The following is a 23,270-nucleotide window of genomic DNA, read 5'->3' on the forward strand; positions in this document are numbered from 1 at the left end:
TCTTCCATTACCTTTCATAAGGTGGCTTTGTAAATGATTTACATAAGCCTATAATAATTATCATTACAGAAGAGGAATCTTCTGTAGGTTGCATCTCACTAGATTCATCATATTTCTGTTATTAACCATCCCAGTTGAATTGCCCTCTATAAGACATTGAGTGGGCTCATATGTGGACTACTACTACTAATTTTCTATTTCAGTTCTTACATTATCTGGCAGTTTCCTTTTCTGAATGCTTTCAACTAAACAATGTACCTATTTTTACTACATCTGTTAGACTCTAACAGGTAATTTTCTCAATCGTATAGTATTTCATTCCAGTATACCTTTATTTTTTGCTGGATCCCTTCTCTGTTTCACACTAACAACAATTTTGATTATAATTACTATGGGCTGCAACAGGCTGTGTTGAAATGAGGTGTTCCATAAGACTATCTAGACACATATTGGATGGTATCACCTTATTATGGACTGCCACTCATGGACAATCGCAAGTAGAGCTAAAGGAAATCCTGGTTGTCCCTGCCTATTATCAGGTTGTATAAACTGGGATCAGTTTACTTTCAGACATGTAGGAAACTTGGTTCACATATTGCACAGATTTTAGAGTACTGTTCCTCAGGTCCCTCCAATGCTTTTTATCTCCCAGACGTTACCAGTGATCCTTGGGAGTCCGTACCAACCCCAGTTTTCTGTTGTTGAAGTGGCAGACAAAAGCTTTTCCTTCAGATTGTTTGAGCATGTTTCTCCACTCTAGGAGAAGAGGGCAAAGTGGGGGGGCCTTCATACTTTGTTTTCTCCAAGTGTAAGTGGGAGTGGCACCAGCCTCCACGGGAGTGTACTTGTAATTCCAGTTCAGATTTAACACAAAGCTATCTGGTTGGTGAGTGCATGGCCATCCTATTTTATCAATGTTGATTTCATTTATTGTTCATGGAAGGTGATCCACTATCTTCTCATAATTCTGAAAGTGAAGTGGTCCTATTCTAGGTCCTTGGTTGAGCACAGGTACCATGGAGGCATCCTCATGGATGGGTTCTATATATATATATATATATATATATATATTTATAACCATTCTGTTCAAAATACAGCAATGGTGTTCTGATGGTGTAAAGAGTATACCATCCCTTAAATTGAGTGGCATCATAGAATTAAACATCTAAATGCAGTTCTCCTCTTCAATTGGATGTGCTCATCCTATCCTCATGCAGATGTTTGGATCCTGCAGGCTGGTTTTTGAATATCAAGAGAGCCAATCAACTTTAGTCCTCACACAGGATTGGGGTTGTCTATCTGTCTCCCTTGATTCTTCCTTCTGTGAATTGGGTAATGGAAAGTAAGCAGTATATTTCTGTTTCTGTCTTGGGCACTCCCTCATTCTCTCATGAGATATGGATGTTACTGACCTTTGAATGTTTTGGCACAGTCCTACAGTGACAGGAGTTTATTGCTTGCAGTGAGCTTCCAGCAAATACAGGATGACACATTTCCAGATTTCTGGGTCAATCCTGTATCATGCCCTGGAGTCTGTGTTTACCTCACATCCATGATTTTAGGGCCTGAAATGACTGTGATGATCCTTGCCTTACCTTCAAGCAAATGTCAGTACCCAGCGAGGAAGTTTTAGATGTGGTTAACATGATAAATATGAGTTGGTTACGTTTGTGTCTGACATCTTAATTAGATGAACACAATCCTCCTATGGCAGTTCCTGGAGGGGGCATATAGATACAAGCCAACTTTAGTTGAAACTGGCACAAAGTGTATGTAGAATAAACAGACATACAAGTGAATCACACTTCTGCTTTATATATTTATATTAATAATATTTTAATATAATAGCCTACATTTAATCCTCATGTTAAGGTTAGCAGTTTAATTTTTAACATTTCTAACAAAGGTGAAGAATTGCATATTGTGTTACATAATCTAACAGCTGTTCAGTTTTAATTAAATTATAATAAATGGTTTCAGCTTGAGTTTTGAGTTAAAAGTTCAAATATGTCTTATGAGAGAAGCGTAAGGTAAAATTATTTTCAAACTTTCTTCACTAAAGTTTGAAATACGTTTTCTATTTTATTGCTTATGATATATATAAGAAGATTGTGATAGTAAACATATATACTGTTACTTTATAAATTGGGAGACTACTGTCAGGCAATATTTTCTGAAGATGGACTCTCTATGAAGCATGTGTTATGAGTACTAATGAACAAGAAGGGACATGTGTTGTTCACTTTCTTGGGTATGGTAATGAGGAAGAAGTTTGATTGAGATCTTCTTGCATCTCAAGGAAAGCATGCAAGAGCACAGCAGGAACTTGCAGCCCAAGGTTATTTTGCTGATAACATTGATGTGGAGGTAAAATATGCATACTCAGTCAGTAATTTAAGACTTGTATAACATTATACATTTATATATATTTATTATATTGACCTTTAAGTCATTGCTAACCTACATCACAGAAGCTACAAGGATGCAGCACATGTGCACCCATCTTACTGTATCCAAGAGCATAAACTGACCTTTAGTCATCACAAAGTTACCTATCTTGGCTGAGCTTTAGTGGGCTAATATTTTCAGTTATATATGTATTATCATTACTACAATTAACAAATATGTTTTTAAACTTATTTCTTTTGTAAAATATAGAACTGTAAATAAAGAAGTAAAGCAAACAATTATCTCTTCCAGTTACAACCTTTGTACTGAGTTGCTGTTTGCCTTAGGTTGCTAAGATTTAAGAAACTTCACACGTGGAAGATGAGAAATTAAATAATTTTTAAAGGTTTTATATATATATATACATTTGAATAACCAAAAATTTATAAATTACTATATTGATACCATTATAATTTATCAAGTGTAGTAACTAAACTGTATTTGGGTCTTAAAGAATATGAAATTTCAAACAGGCTAAAGACCCAACTTACCAGCACAAAGTAATACTTGAAAATGGTTGAGAAAACTACTTGAGGGATATTTTAAGCTTTTGATTAGATATTCACAAGATGTAAGTGCATATAAGGACCTGTTTTCAAACATGGGAAGAGGTGAGTAGAGCCACTGTGTTTAATTCAGTATATGAATTATATATCAGCAAATAGAAAAGATAGGAGGTTCTTATTTCATATTCTAGCTTCTCAGTATCAGTAATTTGAGTTCCTAATTTGTACAAAACAATAAGCTTCGTACTTGGACACCCAATCTGAACCAATGCTGCATTTAACATACCTTGTGACACACAGAAATCAATGTTTAAAAGTGTTTTTTAATATTTATTTTAAATTAAGAAATCAAATAATGTATAATATGAAAATTTACAGTATAATCTAAAATTTAATACCAAACATAATGACATAAATTCATAAAATAGTATTATAGTAGTATTATAATTGCCTAAGAACAAGCTATTTTTTTATGTAATATATTGTAATGAATATATGTGTGTCCATGAAAGATATCATAAGTGAATGTTTTAAAAGTATTGCATGGTATTGTAAACAGTATAAATACAAAAATACTTTGTTTCTAAACTCTGCCACAGTGATTTTTGTATCTAAACTTTATGTAGTATTTGTCAACCTTTGACTGTGTTCTTTTAGGGTTATTCCCATTTTGTTTACAACTATTTAGTCTCAGTGCCAATGGAAGTAGACAGCCTTGATGTCACTGGTTGCTCCACACATTTTTATTTTTGTGTGTTTTATCTTGTACAAAATAATACTTTTTCAAGAATTGAAGAAATCCTTTTAATTATTGCACATAATAAGTTTTTTTCCTTCAGATAACTTAATACTTGCATGTTAAAATGTTTAAATATTTAGTATTGTACTTAAAGCTGGCAGAAGTATGTGTAACATTATTCTAAAACTGAAATCTATAAAAATTAATGATAATTATTGGAATTATTATTTAAAATACTAAAGATTACTTGTAGTAACATCATTCTTTCCAAGAGGTAACTGCTAAAATTACACTTCTAGTTTCATTTTAAAGGTATTTTAGTTTAAAAATAAAATTGTGTTTTTTTCACCAGGGCCTGGCATGGCGAAGCGTGTTAAGGCATGCGACTCATAATATGAGGGTCACGGGTTCGCATCCCCATCGCGCCAAACATGCTCACCCTTTCAGCCATGGGGACGTTATAATGTGACGGTCAATCCCACTATTCATTAGTAAAAGAGTAGCTCAAGAGTTGGCAGTGGGTGGTGATGACTAGCTGCCTTCCCTCTCGTCTTACACTGCTAAATTAGGGACGGCTAGCACAGATAGAACTCGAGTAGCTTTGTGCGAAATTCAAAAAACAAACAATCTCTTCACCAGAAAGAGTTATTACCTAACTAACTAACTAAACTAACGTGGTAGGGGTTCAGTTTAGAGAGAGAGAAATCAGAAGAGCTCTCTCTCCAACTGGGGTGTTCAGGAACTTTGCAGTTCCTTTTCGTCCCCTTCGTGGATTGTTATTAAGATTAAGTGGTGTTTTTTTTTATTATTATTTTAATAAATTAATTATCGTTATTATTCTTGACTTTTGGGTGGAGAATGTCTCACTAAATGTTCTTTTGGGTGGAGGCAAAGGCAGCAGTGGAAAGAAAGGCCGGACCTGTCCCAAATGAAAAGTTGGGGAGATGTGAACATGAATGTAATTCATTCAAATTCAGATCATTATTACCTGAGTGTGCACTTCAGTGTAAGTTCCTGAGCATGCTGCAGGCCTCTAACAAAGCTCTCATTCCTACATCTGTTAATCTGTATTGTACCAGTCTGTTGTTTCATCATTATTAAACCATAGCCCCCAGCAGTAGGAGGGTGACACATCTTTTATGTGTAGTAGTCACCACAAACACAAGTGTAGTCTTTCCTTTCTTCATTATCAAGTAGAATAATACTAAGTTTAAACTTAACAGTTAGAACTTTCATTTGAATTATGTTGATTTTGATTTTCTTTTAATTCACCTTTTATTGTTAGGGGAAACATGTCCTACTACCTGTTATTGTTATTTAATCCAATGTACAACTTTCATCCAGTAATCTTCAAGGTCATTATTAGATCTATGGCTATTGCCATACTTGTTTTAGTGTACTTCTAATTATTGCCGTTATTTTCTTTCTTTATGATTTAAGAAAAAAGGACTATCATAATATGAGCTTCATGTTTTCTACTGAATGTTCCCACATTAATGATATCCTTCAAGGTTTTTTAAAACTCTTTTACAGAAGTCATACTATACTGTAATGACAACTGCAGACAATGATCAGTGATATTACTGCCATTGTGCACAATTTGGCTGGGTTGATTCTTATCTCTGATATAGGATACTAACTACACTTGCTTTAACTTCTCATTGAAGTTCTACTTTTGTCTTTCTATGTTTGGGATTTACAGTTATGTGTCTTTTGTTTTCTCTTCTGCAGTTAATTTCTGCTATATCTTGAACACCTGCATGGTCCTCTTTCACTTGATTCTTTGAGTCTAGAGATATATTTTTCTTGCATTTTTCTTTCAATCTACCCTTTTTCACCTTATTTCAATTCCTTTTTTGTTCTTCTGCTCCTTTTTATCCATCATGACCCTTCCAGCTTTTGTGAGGCAGCTTGCACATATCTGTTTTCCACTTTGCTCTGAGTTTTCTTCCATTTGTTCCATTTAGTTGGATATTTTTTTGGACTGCTCCTTGTTAGGTTGCTTTATTTTCTGTTTAACCCTTATCCAGGACTTTTGTCTTGGGTCTTTGTGATATGGTGTTTGGGTTTTTGTGTTTTTTTAATTAAGTTGGTATCTTCAGCTGATGATGCAGTTCTTCAGCAGTGTTCGTATTCACCAGATTTTTGTGTGTGTCTATATATATTGTTTTTTTTGGAGTGATCCTCCTCTTTCTCTTGTCCTCTTCTTACTATTAACTATCTCCCTTAAGCCATGGAGGCAATTCATTCCTGGAGCTACTTGTTGACTTCAGTCCTGTAAAACCTTTTCCATTGGTGAATCCCTTTGCTACATCCGATGAAGTTCTGTAGGTTCTTTCTCAGAGGTTTTTCCTTCCATCTTTTACTCTGCACCTCTCCTATTGAATAGGCTGTGAGGTAATTCCTCTGCTCCATTCTAGAGTTCTACTTCTGTATTTTTTTATCATTCCAATGAAGGCAGAAGGCTATTAGTCTGTCCCACTTAACCCAATTTTGGTCTTTCTTTTGGTCAGTTTTCTCATCATGATGGATAACTTCCACATCTTGATTTGTCTACATATTTTTTGCTTCCTTTAATTGACCTCAGTGATCAAATATTTGATTCTCAATAGTTCCTTTTAAGTTGGTTATGGCCCAGACTTTTTTTTTCTCTGAGGTCATATTCTTGAAGCCTATTATATCACTAATCTATAGACACTTGGTCTCCACTTACCACACCGAGTGTGGCTTACTTTGTTTTGACTTCCTTTTTCTTCAGGAGTAGTCTCATTTTAATCTCAACCCTCCTCTAACTACATTCATGGAGAAGGCACAGCCTACATTTTTTGTCTTTGTCACTTGGAGGTTTTTGATACCAAGACTCTTGTGTTTCCTTTGTTTCCTGGAAATATTACTAATTCCAGTCTGCTTACAGGAAAAAAAGTGATTATCTCTTTAGCTGAAATCTCTACAACTTACATAATTTCATGAACTAACAATAACTAAGGGATAGGTCTAACTCACATATAAATAAACTTTCCTATCTGTGGTACTGAATCAAATCTGACTGTTTAACCTCCACTAATTCAGTAAGTGATTGAGAACATGGTAACAGACTTACTAACTAATTAACTGACACATTATGTGACAGAGTAACTATGTGATACATGTTTCAATATTAAAATATATTTTTTCCAAGTCTTCAAAAACTTAAGATGCAGCATGTAAATCACTCCAACTGTAAACACTTAGAACATTTATAGACATCACAAAATACAAAACATCTCAATTAAAATTATAACAAGAAAAACATATTTCTAAATTTTTATAACTGAATTTTTATTGTAATAAAGCTAACTATAAGTCAAGGTAATTTTTTCATTGCTTTTTTTATATAGATTGTCACTGTTTATTACTTATGTATATAAGCTTGAACCGTTTTGTTCAATTGTATGTACAAGGTTCCAATCCAGCTTGGCAGTATGCTGATCAACTCCATGGACCATCTACATCTTTTGTAAGTCCATATATGTTGAACTGACTCACTCATTTGTCTTTAAAAGAATGTAAACTCACCTCTCAGTTCTTAAATAATTTCTCAAAAACAAAGAGTACATATGTTTATGCTAATATGTTATTTGGTTTACTAGCTTGCAAGGTTATCCCACAATTTGCAAATGTTTTCAGACAAATAACAGAGAAATTTACATATGGCATCACTGTGGTGAACATCATTTTTTTACACACATTTGTCAGAATTTGTAAATATTTTCTTAATAATATATTAGTGAATTTACAATATAATGCACACAATTTCCAACAATCAGTGAACAGTATCATTGTAATATTTTCCTTTATTTGAGTAGTCATTTTTCCAAACATCACTTATATGAACTTGTGGCTACCTTTCTTCCATTCATTGCTCATTTAATGAAAAAGATATGTATCAGGTTTTATGTATGTATGTATGGACTGGATTTTGCAGTAGGTGTTTGTAACTTGTTGGCAATAAATTTCAACAGCAAACAAATAGCACACATCCACTTGCTTTTAAAAAAAGTCAAATTTACATACAAATGTTTGTTACACTGTTGGTTATCAGAGTTGTATCCAGAGCTTTAAATAATTGTTTCCTTTCATCAAAGTCCACACAGGCTGGTTCAATTACTTTAGAATGCAGTTGACAAGACAAATTATTTTTCTCTACTCTTATCACAAAAGTACCAGCAAATAATTCATTTATATTACCCTATGGGTTACCACAGTTGTATCAGGCTTTATAAACACTCCTTAACAGTACAAATTTTTCTTGTTATCTGAGTTAAACTGTAAAACTCCTTTTAAGACATCAATTATTAACAATTTTAAAATATTTCTTTTACTTAACTTTGTTTGGTGATTGCCACAGTTGTATCCAAGAAAAAAAATAGTTTAAAGTTTTAAATAAAATTGTGATTTCCTATAGTGAAAAGAATATTTTGTAAATATATTTGACTTGTTTTGATTATTTCAAAAGTCAATTGAATGCCACCCAGTTTGTGTTCAAATTTTTCACAAATGCTTATTTTTAAAGAATTCTTCCCTCTTTTGCTATTAAAATCCTGATAACATGACTAGTCTGTGTGATAAATGGCATTTGCTAATTGATTAGTTAATAGGCTCATTAATCAGCTAGGTTTGATTAATTAATATGTGCATGCTCCACTGAACGATAGACTTATAAATATTGCAACTCAATAACACTGTAGTATATCATTCAATTAGTAAAAATTTAATTTTAAACAAAAAATCAAAACAATAGTAAAGTATCTATTGAGCCTTTAACAGTGTTCATGTGATGTCTGTGTTTCATACATATACATATGCTCATCAAATTATAGGAAAATTTTAAGCCAATACTAGGTACCACTATTTAGTGTGTTTGTACTAAATATCGTGCACTTTGATTAAATAGTTTCTACTTTGAGAAGTAAAAAACCAAAAGGTATCAGTGACATTGCTTTTGTCTAGAAATGGTTAAATGAGCTAAACAAAAGCTACTGTTTAAAATTAACTTTGAACATATTGTGAACCATATTGTCTGCCTCAGTGTTCATCTGTCTCCCATTCGAAAGCTGCACTTGCAGACAAAAATCAACATTCACATGCAGGCAAAAACCAGCATTCACTTCAGAAGTGATGCGAGAACAAGAAGGAATGATGTTGACACCAGGTGTTCTTTTTTGCAGGATATTCTAAACTAAATTATTAAGAATTAATAACACTGTCATTCACATTTTAAAATTGTAACATAAATAATAAAAATGTTGATTTATTATATGTTATTATTGAGCAGCTCTTAGCCTGACTTAAGTGCTGTGCAGTTACTTTTCATGCTGCGTAACATAAATAGCTCAAAGCTTTACTCTAAGTGAATAAAATCAAGAGTGCAACACAACTAACCTTTTTAAAGTCCATAAAATAATTTTAGAAAAAGATTATCTTAAATGTTTTCTGTCACTTGTAATGGATACTTTTGCTTCTAACTTACTATTTTACTTAATTAAGATTCCAGATATTCCACCACTACCACCTTTTCCTCTGGATGATGATGGTGTCACAGATGACGAAGCTCTAGCTTCAATGCTGATGTCATGGTATATGAGTGGATACCATACTAGTAACTATCAGGTACATTATAAAGAAATCTTATGAAGTTATCAAACATTTTTTGTCAAAAAAATTGTCCATTCTATTTTACTATTATATCCTTCAGTATGTTCAAAAGTTCTGAGTAACTGTTTTTGACTCTGTTACTAAGGATTGATGATTTCTGTCATCTAATTCTTAATGTATGTACACTTGAAAATTTCGTTTTTTAAATATCTGCATAAGTATTACCTTTTTGTATGGCCTAATAATTAGTATTTCAGGTTGTGAGGGTGGATAACTTGAAATTGTGAGTAGCAGAACTTGAGTTATAGGAAGTGTTTGACTTAGCTGTTTAGCCCTTATGTACATAAGGTGCATCTTTAAGTTGAAAATTCAAATTTTCTAATTTCTTATCTTCTTTTTTATAACACATTGAGCAGTTTTATCACTAGTATATGATTCCATATTGGATTTTGTTTATAGCTAAACAATACCAACAAGATAAATTCTCTGTTAATTTATTAAAGTTACATTAATTACACTGCACAACTATTTTTTGAAAAGTTTTGCTTTCCAAAAAAGTTGTTGCTGATTGTGGCAGATACCTGGTGGGTATGCATAGATATAGTTTTGGTTTTGCTTCATCACATTGGAACTCTGAGAAATAGTCAGTTAACTGTTTACTGGCAATAACGTATTTAATTGCATTTATGTTTCTAATATGCTATTAAGTTCAACATAATTAGAAGTGTTTTGCTCCTGATTTTCGTTTGTATTCAATGTTCGGTGCATCACGTTGCAGTGTCCAACAGTAGTCAGCAAGCATTGATGGATTCCAGTTGCCCAGATATCATTTTTCCATTGTAGCAAAACTGAAGATTTCGATGAAACGGTACATGATGGGCAAATTTGGATGTGATTTTTTTTTTGATCAACAGCCAAAAACCTATAAGGAACACCCAACAGTGTTCAGAAGCATAAACTTTGTTGTGCAGTGTTATTAGTAGGATCGTAACAGACATTATTGTGAGGCAATTACCATGTTACAAGTAGTACTTAAATCACTGGATATGCAGTCTGTGATAAATGTATGAATCACCAACTCCAGAAGATTTATACAGTAATAAGGAAATGAGACAGAGGTGAAGGTTTAAATAATAAATGAAATATGTATTCAGACCCTTCCTTATCTACTTTGTTTTAGTAACCTTATACTTTTAAGCATCTGCTGGTTCTCATTACTTGAAACATTTTTTAATAAATGATTAACAAAATCATTGTAAGAAAATAAAACCAAGTAAAAGAAAATGCTTACTGGGAAGCAGAGATTTGGTTGGCAGGAAGAATTACATGGCTATGATGACTGGCAGTGTTTGACTCACTATAATTTTACTCTAGCATTTATATAATTTAGTGATTTAGAAGTTTTGGATTCTGATATGCATATGAACTCAATGAAAGTTATTGGTAATCCCAAGAATTACTGCTAAATAAGGACTGGACTGTTCCTCTTGGATGATTTTTGATAGACGTGCATGAATCAGTTAATGCTGTCTGTAGACCAAGGATAACTTCATGATTGAGATTTCTTACCACAAGTTTAATAGTGTCTCTATTTTATACTTTTACAGCTTTGCTGTTTCTAAGCCTTATTATATATGATATATGTAGAAATATTAATGCATATAAGTAACTTGTATCCATGTGAATGCTTACATTCCATTGTTCAGTTATATCACTTGATTAAACAGAGCTGCATTTCTTTGAGTAACTTATTGTATCTGTATTTTTACATGTGTAAAGTCTAGGTATGTGATAATTTATAACAACTATATGCATGTGTTATCAATTTCATTATAGATTACACTCATTTATTAAATATATTTTGGTTTCATTTTACTCTTCTAGTATGTTAATTATGCCCTAACTCTCGACGTGTTGAATGTTAAGATCTCAGGCATTCTTTAACAAGGTTATCTCAACCATTAAATCAGGGTTCCCAACGGTGGGTTGCGACCCCCAGGGAGTCGCGTAGCATTGTTAGAAGTAGCTTGGGATAACATTTATTTTATTTCATCAATTATATTTTCATGTCGCGAGTGCCAAAAGGTTGTGAACCCCTGCATTAGATAATACATTACTGTTGGATAATGTTTTCTCATAATAACTACTTACTTTCCTTCTTTTTCTACCCATAATTATTTCAGGGTGAACTTTGAACCTTAATCTTTAACACATGACAGTGACATTATTTTTATTCTTCTTGTTCTAGGCCTTACGACAAATGCGTACTGAAAGCTGTGAATGTCAAGAACATGGCAATAAAAATGTTGTCTTCGTTGTTCATCATGAATTATTGTATCAAAAAAAAGAATTAGTTCTTTCAAGTTTTTACTGAAATTGCTCTGTCTTATTCATGTAAAGTAATATTCTTGTAAATTCTTTAAGAAGAAATTATGCAGGTTATGTATTGTTTTTATAAATAAATATTTGTGTTTTCATCAACTCATTGCATGAAACATCATTTGTTGACAGTGTGTTACATATTTATATATTGAATATTTATTACGTTGTTTTACTATAGATGTTACAGAAATGAATGTTCATAAACTTAAATTTTGTTGTTATTGAAATATTTTTGATATACACTTTTCTAATTCCTGAAAATCACTAGAGGGTCTAGATAAGGAATTTTAGTATTAAAAAGTACAAAAGGTATAATACTGCTGTTGTATGACAAGTATAATTAATTATAATTATGCTTCACACCATAAGAATTGCAAATTGCTCATTATAGCCAGTCACTTCTGTAATTATGATCAATAATGTTTTGTCACTGAGTTACGAGATTCACATTGAAATCCTGTTGTTGAGATATTCATATGTGCTGAAGGAATACAGATATGTTGTAAGCTATATAAAGCATGAACCTGAAGTGAAAAGATGAATACTTTAATCAGACTGGACTTGCTTCATTAACTGATTAATACAGTGTTCTTAAATCATGGTATGTACAAGTAAAACCAGAAAAGTTGGCAGTGCATGTTGCTAGCTGTTTGTCTTTCCTCCAGTCAGTAACTCAAAATGAGTGGCAGCAACAGAGATAGCCTTTGTAGTTTTGTCATATCAAACAAATAGTGAGCAATTTTGATGTTAATTGGAATCAAATTTGAGATCCTTGATTTGTGAGCTCCCTCTCTCAAATTGCCAAAGCTTAAAATCTTGAAGTCAAAAATAAATAATGAAGCTAAAACTCAACACACAAAATATACCATTATCTAGCTCTGTACTTAATAATAAACAAAACATATATTTATTATTCAATTTTTTAAGTATTGAAGTAATCAAAATATCTAATTTTAACAGGTTTATAATTTCATGACAATTGATATGATTGCAGTTTTTATTAACTCTTTAAGTTCAAATGAATACCTCATTAGGTTCTTGCTCATGTAGAGAATGATACACAATTTAGCTGTGTCCACATACATCCTTTACTGCATGTGTCATGAGGATTTTAGTGATTTGCATTCAGGATTTAATTAAACTATTTTTTACGTTCTACTAATTAGTATAGCTTAAAATTGTAGCTAAAAATCTATATTTTACAATAGTATAAGTTTTAGTTTCTTACTTTTATAAAGCAATATTCTTTAAAATCCCAAATTTCTCCTACTGTGACAAATGTTACAGTTTTTATTATAGACTGTCCCCTTTTCAAATTTATTCACAACTATAAGTACAAAATTTAACATATATTACTCACTATATTACCATCATCACTGAAACAAAATATTTATAGCTTTGTATCTTGTTTAGTTACAGAGCTATCAGATAGAAAATCAGACACCTCTTGCCACACCCACCAGCATACACAACAATATTACACTTTCCAAAAAAGCACAGAACATAGTTAGTGGAGCAGAGAAATTATGTAAAAGCTTTACGAGATGTTTGTTGGACTCTGACAAATTGTTGCTGACTTGAAATGCTTCCCAAACACTGTCAAGTACACCATAGATCAAGAGACTGAGATGTGTAAATTTGAAAATAGGAAAGGAAAAGTAGAACACCTAAATTAAATGATACTGATGTTTTTTTAATATCTTTGTTTATGCAGTCTTTGAAGCAGAAGGAAGACTTTTGTTGATCTCAAACTATGAGATAAACGACCATGTACCAAATAACAGAAAAGTGACCAGATCTACAGTATCAAGGAAACTCGATGAGAATGGAGTATTTGGTCATGTAGCAGTTAAGAAAACCTTGACCTCGTCTTTCAAGTATTGTCAAGATACTGAAATTTGCTAAAAATTACGTAAACTGTACTGTTGATGATTGGAAAGAGGTGTTATGGACAGTTGAGTTAAAGTCTGCAATATTTGGTTCATAACATAGGTTATACATCCAGCAGAAGAAAAAAAGAGTGAAATATATTTACCTCAATATAGAGCATCTACCATGATGTATGGGGGGGAACCAGTGTGATGGTTTGGTGGTGTTTTGAGCTGAGGTGACAAAAGATATTTGTAAAATAGCTGAAACAATGGACCAGTGCAACTACCATCAGATACTGATCTGTCAAAGTATACTCAGTGGTTTGCATATTACTGGATTGTACTGTCAAGAAGTTAATGATTTCAAACACTCATCCAACCTAAGCAAAAATTACTTAGCTAAGAAAGAAACTGTTGGAGTGATGGTCCCCAAAGAGCTCTGATCTCAGCCCAGTTGAACAAATCTGGAATTTTATAGATCAAAAACTTGACAAATCAAAAGTTAATTCTGAAGAAAATTTATGGAGTGTATGAGAGGATTTGGAGTAAAGTCCCAAAGGACAGTTGGATTAAACTTGTTGCAGAAATGCAATTATTAGTGCAAATGGTAGACATAGAAAATATTAACTGTGCTAAACTCAAGCACTTCCACTGAGTTTCTGTTATACTAAATATGCAGGTGAATAAACTTTTAATGTTTCACCTGTGATTTACCTTCCATTATTATTGGCCAGGTGATTAAGGCACTCGAATCGTTATCTGAGAGTCGCGGGTTCGTATCCTCGTTACGCCAAACATGCTCGCATTTTCAGCGGTAGGGATGTTATAATGTGAGGATCAATCTCACTATTCGTTGGTAAAAGAGTAGCCCAACAGTTGACGATGGGTGTTGAAGACTAGCTGCCTTCCCTCTAGTCTTGCACTGCTAAATTAGGGACGGCTTGCACAGATAGCCCTCGTGTAGCTTTGTGCAAAATTCAAACCAAACCATTATTTTTAAAAGTAGCCTGAAATCTAATTTTTGACACTTTTTCTCAACACTTTTCTATAGTACTGTCTACATTATATAATTATAATTTGATACAAACAAGGTATTAAATTCATCTCTTCAAGGTGAAATCCGTGACTCAGTTCTGGTGCGCTATGTATCAGTCATACTCCAAAGTCAGCATGATAGCTTTACGTGTCCTTGTTCCATTTGCTTCTACCTACTTGTGTGAGGCAGGATTTTCCACTTTTGTCAATATAAAAACAAAGAATAGGAACAGATTGGATGTTGGAGATGACATGAGACTGGCTCTAACAAACGCTCGGCCACGAATTTCAAAGCTTGCTGCTGGAATGCAACATCAGGCATTTCACTAGTTGGGTTGGATAGCTGTTCAAACCCATGTTAATATTATTTTAAGAAATATATGTTCTTTGTGTGGATTCAGGTTGGACCAATGTGATTTAATTTGCTAATGAATAATTACAGAATTTTAAAATATTTTTTAGATGTTTCTTTCCCTCTCCTTCACAGAAAATAAAAGAAAAATTAAGCTGCTAATAGTAAGCCCTAAGTAGGGGGTCACATGGGTTTCAAACTTTTAGGTAAGGGGTCGCGAGTGCCAAAAGGTTGGGAACCCCTGATCTAGTTGATTTGCGCCAGAAAACACCAAACCAACCAACCAACATCCATCATTTGTATGAAAGTTTCAGTTGTTTGCTGTTAAACGCAAAGGTGTATAGTGGTCTCCATGTGCTGTGCCTACAACAACTATCGGAATGCAGTATTTAGTGTTGTAAGCTTACAGGCACATTTCACAATGAATGCTGAAGATTCGAAACAACAACAAAAAGACGAAAAGTACAACTTTTGATTTTGATCCTTCTAGCTTTAAAACCTTCTCCTTTTTACAAGAATGAACTATAAACTTTCTTTCCTGAAAAAGACAATTTTTAATTAATCGTCTAAAGCTTACCTTACGAACAACCTTTATACAGTTAATTTTATTTTACTTCATGCCGTAATATGATATTTTCAAACTAACATGTAGCAGTGAAACTTTTCAATCCGAACACTTAAATAAATATTTCAGTTACATTTTCCAAGCTGCTAAATGAACAGAACAGCCCCTCAAAAAATAAATATTCCATTAAGATAATACAACAACCCAATTTCCTCTCAGGTTCGAGAGAATATTAAAGAAACCAGTTTAATATTGAATAAAAATGATATTATGAGACAATATATAGTTCTTTCAGATATGGTGATATTATATTGTTTCGAAATTCCGTGTCATAATGATTTATACATGCTGTTAAAAACGCAATAAAATCTTTAGCCTACAACTACTTGTCTTATTGAGACTTGCCCTAAGAAGAGCCTTTCTAATCACGACAAACGAAACTGAAACCTTCAATATGAACAGTTCTAACATAGATTTATATTCATTCGGATTGGAATTTTCGTACATTAAAAATCTTACTGAGAATTTTTATAGTATATCTCTGCACGTTATTCGCACTTGTATATATATATATGTATATACATACATGATAAACCAAGAATTAATTATCATCGTGTCCTAAACACAGCCGAAGAAATTTATCCACCAGTGTTCGCTATAAAAAAGAACTATTTTGCTAAAAAGCAAAACACTATATTTTAGCGTGACGTTATAACATGTAAAGAATATTAAAGTGGAAACAGCCTCAACGTATTTTATCTTTATATAGCTGATTATTAATTTAACATTTTTTTTTTTTTTATTTTGAGGGTGAAGGAAGTAAATTGTGTTCTCCTTAATACAGGTCTGTTCTTGTTTCTGTTCCCTAGAGGACTCGGCTATTCTATGTTTTATTAGTTTCAATCATGTTGTTGTTGTTTTTTTTTAATTAAGCACAAAGCTGCACAATCTGTGCTCTGCCCATCACGTGTATCGAATCCCGGTTTTTAGCGTTGTAAGTCCGCACACATATCGCTGAGCCACAGTTTGAATCATAATAAACATTTTTAACAGGTTCTTATTACTTGATTAAACACAGTCTAAACTGTAACGTGTCGTAATAACGTACTTTAAATGCTGTCTCCCGCTAGTACAGCGGTAATTTTACGGATTTACACCGCTAAAATCAGGGGTTCGATTCCCTCGGTGGACTGAGCAGATAGCCCGATGTGCCTTTTCTATAAGAAAACACACACACTCCAGATGCCACTCTTCTGTAAAATCATGCTGTTGAAGTTTATAATGAGTTTTCATCTTTCACAAGACATTATTAAAGGTGAATTTTCAACAAATTTAATAATTACCTTAGAAAATGTACTTTGGTTAGGTATAATTTCTGTATGGTTGCCATATTTTTAACACTTTAGTTTTGAGTAAAAAATGAAACAAACTATGCAGGTCCTCGATCTCAAGTTAATCTCGGTCGTTCGGCTGTTTCCGTAACGTTTTACAACTATGACGTAATAGTTGCCAAATACGCTTCGTTGCGCGCCGACCATTGTGTTCCTTTTAGTGCTGGTGTTTTATGTAAATCTATCGATGCTTTTTTCGGATTACATACTTTGCAAGACTATTTTTTGTCTTGATATTGCTACTCTATGTTTGTTTTTAGATAACATAGTTTACTGCGTTGCTTATGGTTGTGAAAACGGTTCGACATCGGGCAAAAGCTTCTTTTCGTTTCCGTGCAAGGGAAAGGAACCGGCAAGGTGGCGACAGTGGGTGCGGATGGTCAATAGGAAGAACTGGACTCCTTCACACCATGCAAAGCTTGAGACGGAAAAAAAAACATCTGCAGTCAACAGGATCGTCCCCACCATCATTCCTTGTGTAGAGCTGAGGACTGATCTCAGTCTGCTGCATACAGGTTCCACCTCTCTGAAGCCATCCCTTGCCATCATGAAAAGAACAAACTTAAAGGTATGTGTGCAGCATAAAGCGATAAACAATAATTAGTATAATATAATAATTTAAAAAAGTACAAGTTTTTGAAGAATGTAACTAGACATACACATTTCACATTCATGAGCGTGTTTTGCATTTGTGGCACCTGTAAGTCAGTGAGACCTTGATTTCCTAGTCTAGACAGTGGAAAAATCTATCCCAAATAGAGTATATTCCAAGTTTAAAAGCTGGTAGATCATTCTGTAGATGTTTTTGTATCATTTTTAAACATGGAAAAGTTTGAAGAATTCCATTTTCCAAATTTAACATTTCAAGATAAGTTAACTATTCAGACTGCTACATCTAGTTTGATTTTATAGACAGAATTATGACGTATAATTGAAATTCATTTTGTTACGAGTCATAAATACCCGGTACCATGAGTGTGGAAGAGCTGAATATTAGTTACCATAGTCAGGAAAGTATAAACAAATAAAACCCAGTCTGTAATACCAATAATTTATAAACACCAGACAAGTTTCGAGATGTTTAAAATTGCACGTGAAATAATACAGACCATATTTGTTGTTATGACTTATGCTTACCACTCTTACACTGGAGATATGACCGTCTCGCAACCGGCCTGGGCGCTATTAGTATCACTCACAGTTCCGCTACTCTCGCTCGTGGAACTGTCCTCACCACGAGAATTTGTCAGATCTGTGTCAAAAGTAACTGCTCTAGATTCGTTCAGAGTAGGCTCGAATTGATATGGTGCTACTCGACTCTGTTAAGAACAGAAAGTCAAAACAGACTCCGCCTCTGTTTCTCCGTACGCACTGGCCAGGTTTATTTACATTCAACGCGCTGACGTTGGCGGTTTGTTTGGTAACTATTACGTCACAGTACTTTTCCTAGTGGCAAACGTAAAACCTAAAACGTTCGGATTGCCGCTCGGAAAGGGCTATTTCTGCACCAAGTTTTATGTTTCATTTATTAACACATATTTTTATAAAAATGTGAACCTGCAAAATTAATCAGTATGAGTAGTTCTTTTGACTGCAAAGTTTTCTTTTTCTGTAAAATTCACCTTTAAGGTAGGTTGGAAAACATTCAGGCACTCAGACTGAGGTTTCATTCTTCAAAATAAATTACGTCTACAATAATAGTTGAACTATACAATTACTGTTTATGTATTCCCTAAATAAGGTATATCTATTATTGCTCTATTGTTACTTTTATTAACAGTTTGATAAACTGTTTAACATAGTTTATTAATTTTTTATTTCTTTTACCTTTGTACTTTATTTATAAATATTAGTTTATGTTCTAAGCTTAGTATATGAATTTTAGACTAACATGAATTTTCTAAGCTGACTGAGCCTGGCGAGATATTACTCGGATTATGGCTAACAATATTGTTATAAATATTGAATTCGGGACAAGAAAAATGTATTGATATTAATTAAAGTTAATATTAGTGAAGCGATTGTAAAAGTAATTAATATACGAACTTAAGAGAAACGCACATTTCTCAAGCTGCACGAACGTCGTAAAGTAATATTTGAATTACGGCCAAAAATATCGTTATAAGTTTTGAATTAGTGACATATGAAAATTGTGTTAATATTTATTAAAGTTAATATTAATGTAGCGGAATTTTACGTGAAAAAGCTTATTGTTACGTCAGTTATAAAAACAAAGGATTCGAGTTAACAAATGTTTAGAAGTTATGATGAAACGATTCTTTCGAGCTGGAAAGTTCTGGATTTATACAGATAGGAGAAGAGGCAGGATGAGTTAAAAGCTAGAAGCAAACTATCTACTCCTCCAGCTCCAAACTCGTACAAGTTGGATGTTTTTTGTCTTTCATTTGTTTGTTTCACAATTTTGTGCATAACTACATATAACCGTTCCTACTTTTTAATTGATAGACCAGAGGGTATACACTTGTACTATTGTTATATGATCAAAGAGTGAGATTTGACTGTTCCTCTTATAACGCAACAGCAGCTTCAAATTACTGTTTATGCCTTTGCAGTAAGGGAGGTGAATCTTAAATCTTCAGATTTTCTTTCCGTTCATGCGAATTACTAAGCCACACCTGGTCCTGTTTGTAAGATGAAGGTTCCTGTTTCAAACATGAAGACAAATAAATTCAAAACAACTTTAATAAGACTTTGTTTTTCCTTCAGTAGTGATTTGGGAATTAAGTTAATCCATATTTTGGTTCTGAACAACCTAAGAACGAGTAACGCTATGTGCTTAAGTAACTAACACAGCTTGCCCATCTTGTACTCTTTCTTTAACATCACGTTTTAACTGTATAATCTGTTATTATGGTCAAGTGTTAGCTTGGTAGTTATTATTTGTTGTACTCGTATATACGATTTTCAAGATGTCTGGTTTAATGCTAGATAAATAATTAACTTCGTTGTGCGTAAACAACAGAGTTTTACAACCCTTAATCTCAAACATCTGCGTATAGATAAGGTTTCGAGAACGTTCTGACGTCAAGAGGTTTATATGGAAATTATTAATGTTCCGTTCTCAGCTACATCCGGTTACGTCACCTTCGGGATAGGACCACCACTGCGACGTCTACTGCCTCAACCATACCAGGGCTGCGTAGGATTTCCGATCAGACCGTACGCAATCGTCGACGAGATTCTCAGGCCCCATGTGCAACCCATCATGGTGAACGTCAACGACGTTTTTCAACATGACAACGCCCGTCCTCACACAGCCCGATTCACCACTGTCTTCTTGAGACACCACAACATCAACGTTTTTCCCTGGCCCTCCAGATCACCAGATTTAAACCTCATCGAACATCTTTGGGACGAGTTGGATCGACGTCTGCAACGGCGACAACCTCAACTGCAGACTCTACCTCAGCCTGCAGCAGCTATGCAGGCTGAGTGGACAGCCATTCCACAAGATGTGATTCGTAATCACATCGCTTCCATGGGCAGGAGATGCGAAGCAGTTATTGATGCTCACGGGGCATATACTCGTTATTGACGTTGAGTGACGTTAAACTTCAAGTAGTGAGCGTGACTTAGCCTTTGCAGACTTTGGATGTTCAGCAGTGAATGTGCCAAGTTTCACACATGTCATACAGAACTACCCGGAATAAACTTGTTAACAATTTGTCTCAAATTTTGCCTTTTGCGTTTCTTTTTTTTGAAGAGTATATATATGTGGGTTTGAACGTTTCTGGAACTTTTACTGGGTATTCGTTAATGTCTGATTACCGCCAAATAATCAAAAATCAAATTCATATCACCTAATTTGTCACGTAAGGCATATTGGTGCTTCACCCCCATTTGTGGAAACTCTTTATGAGAACGGTGACACTGGTTTCTCCATTATCAAGGATTCCAAATCTAATGAATATAACGTATGATCATCAAACGTTTCATTGTTGAAGAGTCAATGAACAAACTTGAACGTAAACCATACATCCTGGCAGTTTCCAAGTTTCCACAGGACCTACTGAACGTAGATGTTAGCGTCCAAAGCCAATAAACCAATCCACAAAATTTATTGGAAATGAATCGGGGACTTCAAGATACTGGTAATACAGATCTAATATTTAGATGTTAAATGTTTCCCTGGTGGCGTTCCACTGCATTATAAAGTGCGATTAATACGTTTAACTCATTTCACAATCGTTTCTTATTAATTTTACACCTATTCAATGCTTTACTTCTATTTCCATCCAATACATCAATTTTTTTTTATTTGATAGTTTATTGAGACAATATGTTTTTCAAATTCGAATGTCTTTACTAGTATCACACCTTCCTCCCTCCGTCCCCCTCACATTTATTTAATTATTTCGTCCTTCAACGGCTAAGTATTGCATCAGTATTATATCTCCTACACCTGTAAGTTTGGCTGAATTCGTATCACAACTTTTAATCACTACTTTGTACAAGAAACTCCTATGAAAAATCTATTAACTTAATATTTGTATGAAATCATGAGATTTAATTCTGTTTAGAGGCCCAACATGGTCGGGTGGTTGAGGTGCTCTACTCGTAATCTAAGGGTCGCGGGTTCGAATATCCATAACACCAAACATGCTTGTCTTTTCTGCCGTGGGGGCATTATTATGTTACGATCAATCACACTATTCGTTGGTAAAAGAGTATCCCAAGAGTTGGCGGTGGGTTGTGATGACTAACTGCCTTCCCTCTGTTAAGTTAGGGAAGGCTAGCGCAGATAGCCCTCGTGTAGCTTTACGCGAAATTCAAAAATAAACAAACCTTTTTCAAACTCACTAATTATTTCGTCTTTATCAGGAATTATCTAAAAAGATATAACCGCACGTCTTTCTTGGAGGTTCTCAGGTTGTCACTTTTTCTCCAAAAATCACTAGTTAAGCTGTTGTCTGTCTTCAAATTCACGAAAGAAAACAAACAAACGAACATCTAGTGTCACCAACCGTCTCCAAATTGTAATCTTTCATATTCCTCACTTCATTAAGGATCGTTGATTCGAACATTACTTGAAATTAATTATTTTTGTATTTACCAACTTAAAACAAATTGTACAGGTTCATATATACTCCTTCCCTAGTAATTCAGGGACAAGTTCTCTCATTTAGTGGGTTATCAAGGTAGTATTTCTTCGTTAGGAATTATCCAGATAATATCACCTCTTTCTGTTGGTTGTCACCAAGAGATATTAAATCATTATCTCACTCTTAATGGATATTTATTCACCAAAATATCAAAATGATGCAGCTAGTGGTTTGAGTTTTCAACACTTAAGTAATAGATACTTGTGAGCTCACAAACATGAACCGTATTTACTCATGATGAATGTCCACAGATGCAAAATGGTTAATTCAGAGATTGCATCTGAGTCATTGTGCAGGATCCTGTTGAGTGATCTATTAATCAGCTGAGAAGTTTTGATCTATTGGAACCCTCGTTAGATTTCTTTGTTTTGAAGTGAAAAGCTCCACAAAACCATCGGCATCAAAACTATTTTTAGTACTATAAGCCATCATAGATACAGAGGGTGGACGAAAACATTGTTAATTTGTTATATCTTTTATTAGATAACAGAAGAATATAAAAAAATTACGTTTATAGAAGGCATTTGACGATATGTTAGATAAGTCAGTCAAAAATGTTGTTTTATACAAAGCGTTTATGTTATGGAATAAAACTCTGAAGCTAGCGAAGCAATAAAACAGTTTGGCCTGATAATAGTGATTAAATATCTCACTAGACTCATTTCAGTAGGCCTAATAACAGTGATAAGAACCACATTGAGCTTATTTCACTAAGGCTAGTAACAGTGATAAAAAACATTGGGCTTATTTTACTAAGTCTAATAACAGTGATAAAAACCACATCCAATGTTCCATGTAGTTTTTACTCAATCGCAGCCATAGACTTAAGATATTTCCAAATTCCAGCAAAGTGAGTTTTGTACTGACATCAACTGGTTAAAACGATGTCTAGTTTAATTTGGACATTTAATTCAAAATAACAGTGAATAGCAGTTTTATAGTTTATATTAGGGAACTAGCCAGGAAATGCGTTGGCTGCGTGCCACTTTTTGTATTTAATGAAAGACTTGAAAATCTAATCCAAAACATTTTTTGAAAATAAAATAACCCAACGAAAAAAAAACAACAAAAACATCGCAAATAATTTTTATTAATCTTGCCAGATGGTATCGCTTAATGATCGTAAGGCATCAGACTAGAACCTCATGATAATATGAGACACTGGAGACGTGGAATTTTCATTCGACTAGAATCTTCTGACAATATAAGATGCAAGAGTTTGAT

General features: G+C 33.7%; 1 protein-coding gene and 1 long non-coding RNA gene across 3 annotated transcripts in view; one reads left to right on the top strand and one right to left on the bottom strand.

Annotated features, from left to right (window-relative positions):
- The window catches only part of LOC143242668 (uncharacterized), a 390,035-nt gene that overhangs the window by 86,506 nt on the left and 280,259 nt on the right, over positions 1-23,270 (bottom strand). The window lies entirely within an intron of this gene.
- On the top strand, positions 2,298-11,808 carry LOC143242717 (uncharacterized). 2 transcript variants are annotated; one of them, XM_076486190.1, is made up of 5 exons: positions 2,298-2,367; positions 2,922-3,059; positions 7,134-7,189; positions 9,220-9,342; positions 11,576-11,808. In XM_076486190.1, exons 2-5 carry the CDS (start codon positions 3,050-3,052, stop codon positions 11,699-11,701), a joined length of 315 nt encoding a protein of 104 aa, XP_076342305.1. In that variant the 5' UTR covers positions 2,298-2,367; positions 2,922-3,049; the 3' UTR covers positions 11,702-11,808. The 2 variants fall into 2 exon arrangements, with proteins under 2 accessions (XP_076342305.1, XP_076342304.1); XM_076486189.1 differs by lacking the exons at positions 2,298-2,367; positions 2,922-3,059 and having other exon boundaries at positions 6,450-7,189.

Source organism: Tachypleus tridentatus, unplaced genomic scaffold (genome assembly GCF_004210375.1).
Source record: "Tachypleus tridentatus isolate NWPU-2018 unplaced genomic scaffold, ASM421037v1 Hic_cluster_2, whole genome shotgun sequence".
Classification (NCBI taxonomy): domain Eukaryota; kingdom Metazoa; phylum Arthropoda; class Merostomata; order Xiphosura; family Limulidae; genus Tachypleus; species Tachypleus tridentatus.

What these genes read in the sequence shown, in the direction of transcription:
- LOC143242717 (XM_076486189.1), top strand. Translation starts at nt 7,091, where the DNA reads ATGTATATAAGCTTGAACCGTTTTGTTCAATTGTATGTACAAGGTTCC. An exon ending in ATGGACCATCTACATCTTTT is followed by an intron (nt 7,190 to 9,219) that starts GTAAGTCCATAT and finishes TACTTAATTAAG; the next exon opens with ATTCCAGATATTCCACCACT. An exon ending in ACCATACTAGTAACTATCAG is followed by an intron (nt 9,343 to 11,575) that starts GTACATTATAAA and finishes TTCTTGTTCTAG; the next exon opens with GCCTTACGACAAATGCGTAC.